This window comes from Haplochromis burtoni, unplaced genomic scaffold (assembly GCF_018398535.1).
Source record: "Haplochromis burtoni strain Fernald_Lab_line unplaced genomic scaffold, NCSU_Asbu1 Contig_16, whole genome shotgun sequence".
In the NCBI taxonomy this organism is placed as follows: Eukaryota; Metazoa; Chordata; class Actinopteri; order Cichliformes; family Cichlidae; genus Haplochromis; species Haplochromis burtoni.
The window spans coordinates 2,361,841-2,371,203 of NW_024582377.1; the positions used below are offsets into that span (position 1 = coordinate 2,361,841).

General features: G+C 40.8%; 1 protein-coding gene across 1 annotated transcript; it reads left to right on the forward strand.

Moving 5' to 3' along the window:
- Nucleotides 1–44: 44 nt before the first annotated feature.
- Nucleotides 45–9,363, forward strand: dlst (dihydrolipoamide S-succinyltransferase). Its single transcript, XM_005916835.3, has 15 exons — nt 45–207; nt 962–995; nt 1,078–1,120; nt 1,370–1,431; nt 1,712–1,786; nt 1,869–1,924; nt 2,229–2,337; nt 2,700–2,870; nt 3,030–3,115; nt 3,233–3,330; nt 5,279–5,409; nt 5,811–5,884; nt 5,973–6,056; nt 6,184–6,351; nt 8,655–9,363. Exons 1-15 carry the CDS (start codon nt 145–147, stop codon nt 8,787–8,789), a joined length of 1,389 nt encoding a protein of 462 aa, XP_005916897.1. The 5' UTR covers nt 45–144; the 3' UTR covers nt 8,790–9,363.

The following is a 9,363-nucleotide window of genomic DNA, read 5'->3' on the forward strand; positions in this document are numbered from 1 at the left end:
TCCCCTACTCCCCCTCCAGTAGGAACAGTTGGTTTATCCCATAGTACTTCCTCAGTTGTTGCGCGTGCCTAGCTTAGCTGGTCTGTGTGACCGGAGTTTCCCTTCCGCTGACGGGCTGCTGTCACACACACACACACAGGTACCATGTTTTCCCATTCCCGGTGTCTCACCAGGAATTTTGGCCGATCCCTCTCTGCCATCCGCCAGGTAGGCCGCAACCTCATAAAATGTTGTCTTTGCCATTCACAAGGGAATTGTATCCTGCGGCAATCTCTTCCGTTCATCTCTACCAGAGCTAACGTTAGCATTAGCCGGCTAGTTGCTATAGGCCAAGGAGAGGCCGTAACATTGTAAGCCAAGGACAGTATGACACTTCCGCTCTCAAGTACTTGCTGCATCTTAAAGTTGGAAACCGTACCTTCTGGATGTGTTTGATTTTGCCTTTTGACATACGTGTAGGAGGCTTGTGGTTTAGGCAGAGAGTAGTTGATCTATGTTCATGCAAAATCATTAAAAATGATTTCCACAGAATATGCTAGCTGTAAGCTAATTGTATGGATAACATAGCTAGCTGTCATTTTTCCGAGGTCATGTCAGAAAAGTAAGAGTCTGGTAGTGTAGCTTTCTGTGGCTATGTTAAAAAAACTTTCAGTTAATCAAGACAGGTCCAGTTAATATAGACTGTCAGGTTGTTAGTGGGATTAGTAGTAAATAATTAAGCGTTAATGCAGCCAAGAATCCCCATGCTGAACACTCGGTCCAGCTGTCGTTCACTTCATTTTATTGATCATGTCAAAGATCATCTTACGTCAGTGTGTGGAAGTGACTTTTGACCGCCAGCTTTCTCCAAAACAATTTATTTAAAATTAAAACTGTGGGTACTGTTTAACTTGATGGTGGATATTTGTGCATTTCCAAAGGTTGCAGATGTTTTGTAATGATTGACTTTGTCTTTTTACAGGGGAATAATGTGTTAGCTCGTCGGGCTGCAGCAGGTATGTATACTTACTGGTCAAACATGTTCATCCCTTCTCTAGAGAAGTTCTTTACATGGTTATCTTGTCATTCCTCGAACAGCTCTGTCAGCTAGCAACTCTGTCATCATCAACAGCAACAATGTGTAAGTGCATACACTCTCTAGAGACTGTGTAAGCTACAGTCAGAATATGAGGACACTTTTACAAGAAATATGTGATAATGAGCTGAGTGTTATTCTATTCTTAGCTGGTAAAGTTTAATATAAATTCCATTTATCAGTGTCTCTTTGCTTTTTTAAAAAAAAATTATTCAATAAACACTGCATGCTTCATGCATATGTTTCTTGTCTGATTGTTTTTTTTTTTTCTTTCTTCCTCCCTTTTATGTTTAGAAAACATAATCCCCGATCCAGTGTCTTCCAAATTCAGTACTTCAGAACATCTGTAGCCTACAGTAAGTATTAACTTGATTTTGTGAGGGCTGTTTAGCATTTAACATATTAGAACAGTGGGCAGGGGAGCTGTGGACAGAAAACGGGGGAAGACGCGCAGTAAATGTCTTCAAGGGAAGTCGAAACTTGGGCTTATAGGTTGTCTGGTCAACCCAGTGATCTAAACTGGCGCCTCAGCATTAACATATTTTAATGTTTCATTTTTACTCTTGTCTGACTGTCACTAAAGCACTTTCACAATACATTGAAATGAATGTCCTTTTACTCGTCTTTGCCCTTCAGGAGATGAAGTTGTCACAGTTAAGACCCCTGCATTTGCGGAATCTGTCACAGAGGGGGATGTGAGGTGGGAGAAAGGTAATGCTTTTAATTCCTAAACATAAACTCATTGTTTCTACTATAGACATGGCAAGATTGTTACAATGTTTTCTCCTTACAGCTGTTGGAGACACCGTCTCTGAGGATGAGGTGGTGTGTGAAATTGAGACCGATAAGGTAAAACTAAATAAATGTTAAACTAATTCAATATGTTTTTTTACTGCTGGTGGTTGTTGGACTTTGAGGGCTAGGATATATTTCCTAACTTTACAATCTGTTTTGTATTTACCTATTCAATACAAAAATGTAAGATTGCAATCAAAAGGTGGTTTTTAAATACATTAATTCTTAATTTCACATGTTTTAATTTGGCACGGTTCACCTCGCAAAGGCAGACTGTGTGATATTGGGTTAATATCCTGGAACTTTGTGTATTTCTTTTTATATTTTAAGCATTTTTACTGCTTTTCCATGTTATTAGACATCAGTCCAGGTTCCCTCTCCTGCCTCTGGAGTGATCGAGGAGCTTTTGGTCCCAGATGGAGGGAAGGTTGAAGGAGGAACTCCACTTTTTAAGCTTCGAAAAGGAGGTCTGTGGATTTTTGTAACTTTTTTTTTTATAAGATAAGATAACCTTTATTAGTCCCACACGTGGGAAATTTGTTTTGTCACAGCAGGAAGTGGACAGTGCAAAAGTTATGAGGCAAAAATTAGGATACAATAAGAATAAATACAGTACACAACTGTACAGAATAGAATAAAATACTATATACAGTAGAATACAATAAAATAAATATACAATAAGATAAAAATAGAATACAAATACAAATACTATATACAACTGAGTAAAAATACAACGATGACAGAAAGGATTATTGCACTTATTGCACTTATTGATTAAACACACTCTAAAGACTGGGTTGTCATAACTGTTCATATCTCCATCTTTTAGCTGGTGCTCCTAAAGCTGCAGAAACTCCAAAAGCCGAAGCTCCAGCTGCTGCAGCCCCTCCACCGCCTTCTGCTGCCCCTCCACCCCCTTCCCCTTCATCCGTGGGCCCAATTCCCACAGCCATGCCCCCTGTGCCACCTGTGCCAGCACATGCTCTGGACAGCAAACCAGGTTAGTTGCCATCAGACAGACGGTCTGTGTCATGTGAGAACTGTTTTGCTTGACAGCTGCGTTCTTGACCTCCAGCTTACTTGATTAAACGTTGTTTGGTGCTCTTTCAGCAGTTGTAGACTGTATACTGATGTCCTTTTGCCTCATCAATTCTCACAGTTTCAGCCATCAAGCCCACCCCTGCTCCAACTGCACCAGTGGCACAAGCAGAGGGAGGGGCCAAAGCAGCCAGGACAGAGAGCAGGGTAAAGTGCAAAACATGACATTTAGGTGTATTTGAAAATTTCAGAGTTGTTTGATTTGAAGTAGTGTAGAGATGAAAAATATGCAACATAATTCTGTGTGTATTTGTGTTTTTTTAGGTTAAGATGAACCGCATGAGACTGAGAATTGCCCAGAGACTGAAGGAAGCCCAAAACACCTGCGCTATGTTGACTACGTTTAATGAGGTCGACATGAGGTAGGAAATTCGAAATTAACTGACCTACATTATTAAACGCTCTGTGCTATTTTAGATAATCAATGTGAAGTGTTCCTTGTTACATGAACACACACAAATGGAAATTTCTAAAGAAAAAAAACGACAGACTTTGCAAAGTTTATGAGCCAAACTCTGCAACTGTGCAAACGTGTATTTGTTTGTGGTATTTTGTGTATGTAGTATACATACTGTATCAGTGTTAAAAGCCAAAGCAACACTTTCACAAATGGTTATAGATTGGAATCTGTCCAGCAGGAAAAGCTTTTTGAAACCCAATATCCTCTTAAACACTGGAATGTAAATATTTGGTCGTAATTCCATCTAAAACAAAGATAAGAATTGTTAAAACAGGTTTTATTAATTTACAAGGAAATGTTATTGTCTGCACTTGCCCCCTGTGCTGAAGAGGACACTTTGAGGATTTCTTTTCCCCGCAAATGTGTGGTGTCAGCTTTCAGCTATTCAGGGTTTTCTATGTATCCTAATTAGATTGACATCGACGGTCTGGAGGAAGACTTCCCAGGCTAGGGCTCATCTGGAGCCGAAGGAGCTAGTCAGAACAGGAGGCTGGAGCATCTGCAGGGGCCCACAGAGACCTGCGCTCTGAGTGGAAGAGCTGCCTCAACCGATATGGGCTTTTATGACAGCCCAATAAGATTTACAGGCTCTAGAAAGTGAAGATTTTTATCGCTTCTTCTCTCCTTTCTCGGAGAGTCTGTGTCTTGGGAGGGGCTAATTACGTTAGCGGCGAAACCCTAGAGCTTCAACAGGGTTAGATACAGGAAAACAAACAATTAAAAGAGATACAAGAGGAAAAATGACCAATAGTGAAACAATTAGCAGGCCCAAAGCTTTTTTTCTTTTTTTTCACTACTATCAGAGCCAACATTCTTTTATAGCCATCAAAAAGCCATGTGTTAAACTTCAGAAGATACAGTATTTAAAACTCTTAAATAAATACAATAGTGGTGCACTTTGTAGTAGAAACTTGCACAACGGACAATTAAACGCTGCTCTTGTTTGTCAGCATGAGAAATAGGTTGTCATACTTTATTAAATTGTCGCTCAAAGCTTGCTAACCATTGGTTCAAAGATGCTACCTGGCACAGCTCTCTCTGTCTCAGGAATTTCGACACAGTCAAGTTAGACCAAGACAACCAGAGTAGTTCTGCAGTATTTTGATCTGCTAACTGAACTCTGTCAGCGTTAACTGAGCTATAACCACTCAAACGTGGTCTGCACAGACACGTAGACGCTGTCCTTCAAAATTCATAACTCTGCTGGTGCTAGAATGGCCAACATGAGCCACACTAAACAAGCTAGCTATTGAAATTATATTGTATAAAACCATGTCGTTTAAATGGCCTTTAAAATCTTATGCTAAATTTGTACAGACAATGTTTATCCATGTTCCTTTTAAATGTGCTCAAGTTTGGAGTTTGTTTTTACTGTTAGACTAGTCAGGTAGTGTTTTTCTTCTTTTTTATCACTTTGTAAATTAGTCAGCAGGAATAATTTCGTGCCTTACTAGCATGAGTCATGGATTGTCTGCTAAGAAATACTAGTGAAATCCTCAGAAAACCATTAACTTAAAAAATAAAACTACTAAAAAAACTAAAACTACTACTAATCAAGTCAATCAGGGATTGTAATACCATAGAAATGATGGCATTTCTAAGTAGAATATATATATGGCCATTATATTTTTGGTTATGCACCACCTTTTGTTTTTAAAGAAATCAAGTTTTTTATAAATATTTTACATCTTTTCATTCATATTTAATGTGAATATATATTCAAATACTGAGATCTTGTTAGACTGCACCAGTTAGAATTCCCTCCTTTTTTGGATTCCATCAAATCCAGTGTCTGTAGGCTTGAACTCTGCTTAATCCCCAAGTTGATAATTTTTTTGTTTTTTCCACAGCAACATCACAGAGATGAGGAAGACTTACAAAGATGCTTTCCTGAAAAAGCATAACATGAAGTTGGGCTTCATGTCTGCATTTGTGAAGGCTGCTGCCTACGCTCTTTCTGACCAACCTGCTGTTAATGCCGGTATAGATCAACCTCAAAAGAATGAGAACCCTTACTTGGTGGTATCAGTTTCGCACCACTGCTTTGCATGTTTGGTATCAAGTCATAGCAAGTATGTGCGGTGAAGAAAAAGATTTAAGTTTCAGTATCTTTCATTGCCCAACCACAAAACCGACTCTAACTTATTTACTGCTCCTAGACCACCCTGACCTATTTAGATAGACCTCAGTGAAACATGGGTGGTCTATATTTCTGCCCTATCTATAATTGTCTGTGGGTTTTTCTTGCCATGAGTTTTTACTTGCATGTAAGTGAAAATGGTACATAAGAAAGGGAACTTTTGGTTGCATGTAGTAGTGGAGATTCATAATTTAAATCTGCATGTAGATTTTCAGTAAGTCTTTCTTGTTTTGTGTTTCCAGTAATTGATGACACAACCAAAGAGATTGTGTACAGGGACTATGTTGATATCAGTGTGGCTGTGGCTACACCAAAGGTAAGACAAGTGAATTTTATGGTCGAGCTCATTGTGAGTGCTTGATGGCTCGTTTCTGAAATCTGACTCGCGTGACTTTTTCTTTCAGGGTTTGGTGGTTCCTGTAATACGAAATGTCGAGGGAATGAACTTTGCTGATATCGAGAATGCCATCAATTTGTTGGGAGAAAAGGTAAGATTGTGAAACATTAAAAATTTTGTTATAGTTTGTTCCTTTTTTCTGTTTCTTTTTCTAAATCCTTGTTGGTAAAGAGTTTCTATCCATGCGTTTCCTCATTATATAAATTATGCGTTCTTAGGCCCGTAAGAATGAGCTGGCTGTCGAGGACATGGATGGAGGAACTTTCACCATCAGCAATGGTGGCGTGTTTGGGTCTCTGTTCGGCACCCCTATAATCAACCCACCGCAGTCTGCTATATTAGGCATGCATGGCATCTTTGACAGACCTGTTGCAGTCGGTGGAAAGGTTTGTGCTCTCATTATTAAAAAGAATCATGCGTGACAGAATCACTATTTAATGAAAATGTGCTGATAAATCTCTTTGAAAGGGTACAGCTTGGTTTATTTACGAATCAGGTTTAACCTTTGTGCACATCTCACTAACATGCACTGGTCTCCAACTTGTCTGGGGAGAAACTTCACATTTAACTTAATATGTACAAACAATCTATTTTTTTTATATACATAAAAATCCCTGTAGTGCATACACATTGTGTCAGTAGTTATCTGCTGAATAATATGGTGCTCCACGGTCTGAGTATAGAGTGGCCTGGGGGGGGGGGTTAATTACCCTCTGTACAGACTTCCTGTTCTCAGTCGTGCCCCCTGCGTACCAAACACCCAGCCAGTAGGAGAGCCACTGAGGAATAGTAGAGGGCCAGCAGCAGCTTCTGGTCCAGGTTATTCTTCCTCAGGACAAGGAGGAAGTGCAGCTGCTGCTGGTCCGCCTTTACCAGGGCATCTGTGTTGTGGGTCCAGGTGAGATCGGCTCAGAAACCTGAAACCTTAAGTTGGAAAAAGGATCCCACCTGTTCTACACTTATAAATGTTTTTGGTGTTTTACTGCCAAAACTCAAATATAGTTTTGAAACCTACAAATATGAGAATGTAAATACATTAGAAAAGTGGGAAATAGGAATGATTCACATTATGAAGACTGTCCATTGTTTTGTTTTTTTTCACATGTACAGTAGAGTGACACTGATCGGGCATAACATTATGACCACCTGCCTAATTTTGTGTTGGCACCCCTTTTGCTGCCAGAACAGCCCTCACCCTTTGACGCATGGACTCCACTATACCCTTCTCCAAAGTGTCTGGCACCTAGATGTCAGCAACTTTAAGTCCTGTAAGTTGTCAGATGGGGCCTCCATGGATCTGACTTGTTTGTCCAGGACGTCTCACACATGCACGATTGACTTGAGATCTGAGGAATCCATTTTTGCTCCGTGGCAGGGTGCGTTATCCTGCTGAAACAGGCCGCAGCCATCAGGGATGACTGTTTCAATGAAAGGCTGAACATGGTCTGGAGCAATGTTTAGATAGGTGGAATGTGTCAAAGGAACATCCACATGTATGACAGGACCCAAGGTTTCCAGCAGAAAATTGTCCAAAGCATCACACTGCCTCTGCCAGTTCCCATAGTGCACGCTGTTGTCAGGTGTTTTCACAGGATAAGCAACCAGGCCACCTTTTTCCATTGCTCTGTGGTCCAGTTCTGAGGGTCACATGCCCACTGTTGGCGCTCTTATGTTGTTAACAGAGGTCAGCATGGGCACCCTGATGGTCTCCAGCTATGCAGCCCCATATTCAACAAACTGCGATTGCAACAAGCTCAACGTCAAAAAGAGTAAAGGTCGCTCTCGAGGATGCCGCTGTTCACATTTTGGACCGAGAAGACACATTGAGTAAAAGACGCCATCTACGTCCACTTTAAATGGCTGTCACTGAAAAGAGGTGGTGGGTAACAACACCAACTGCCAGCCATCTAAAGTGTGCTCTTGAGATCCCTTCTCACGGTCCTCAAACCCCATTCGCATCTTGCGTTAGGTGACCTCAATAGGCCACATGATGGGGTGGGGCAAGGTCTGACAGTGGTTTCACCTGAAACCTCGGGTGGTATAACCCACACCTTTTTTAACACTTTGGCTCACATGGTTTATAGTGGGTCAACAACCACCTCCTAAGAGACGACCCCCACTAGGGTTTAATACCTGGGCCTCTCTGGCTTTTGGCTTTTCATTTTAAAAAGTTAAAAAGAAGTTTGCTGAACTTCTTTAAGCGCTCACCATGACCTGGATGACTGAGAACCGACACAGACAGCTCGTCTGCCCACACAGGCCAGCCTTCGTTTCTCATGTGTATCAGTGAGCCTTGGCAGCCCATGACCCTGATCGCTGATTCACCACTATTCCCTCCTTGTATCACTTTTGATTGATAGTGACCACTGCAGACCGGGGATACCCCACCAGAGCTGCAGTTTTGGAGATTCTGTGTTGTCAAGGCATCACAAATTTCCTGCTTCTAACACATCAACTTTGAGGACACAATGTTTACTTGCTCACTATTATATCACACCTTAACAGGTGCCATGCTGAAGAGATGATCAGTGTTATTCACGTCACCTGTGATTGGTCATAATGCTGTACCTGATCAGTGTATATCATTGACTCCTCTCTCTTTTTTATTAAACGAAATTTTATGTACAATATTATCAAGTAAGTTAAGTCTTCACTTTCTTCATCATTATCGTTTGGTTGTGTCTTGTAGGTGGAAATCCGTCCAATGATGTATGTTGCCCTGACGTACGATCATCGGCTGATTGATGGAAGAGAGGCTGTCACTTTCCTGCGCAAGATCAAGTCCGTGGTGGAGGACCCCAGGGTGCTGCTCCTTGACATGTAAACCTCTGTGAACTCCAGGCCCAAACAAACAAACCACCCCACACAAATAGTGGCTGTACTCATCTGACGAACATTACTACATGTAATTTTGTAATGTGTTGTTGTATTGGTTAACTACAGGGGGGAAAAAAGAAGACAACACTTGGGTTGTGCAATGGACATTTGCAAAGCTAGCAGTGATAAAGGGTTTTGTGCTGCTGTGGAGAATTGTTGGGGTCTGGGGTTTCTGGTGCTGGTCTATAGATCAAAAAAAAAAAGAAAATTGTCATACTGATGTGCGCCATATGTCGTTTTCTACATAGGACTGAAAGATTTTCAACTTATTGTGAGACGAATGGCAGACACAGTTAAAACTCCATAGATGAATTTTATTGTTTTAGCAGAGAGAAAAACAAAGAGCACATATTGGGCTAGAAACCAAGAAAAGCTGTTCTAAAATCTCCAAAGTGATGAAGTCCTCAGAGAATTTACGCCACCTGTTCAGAATAAAAGAAAAGGTCTCCTTTTGCTGTGTAAGAAAAACTATTTAAGAAAAAAGAACATTTTAAACAATAAAAGCTGAATTACTCGACTTA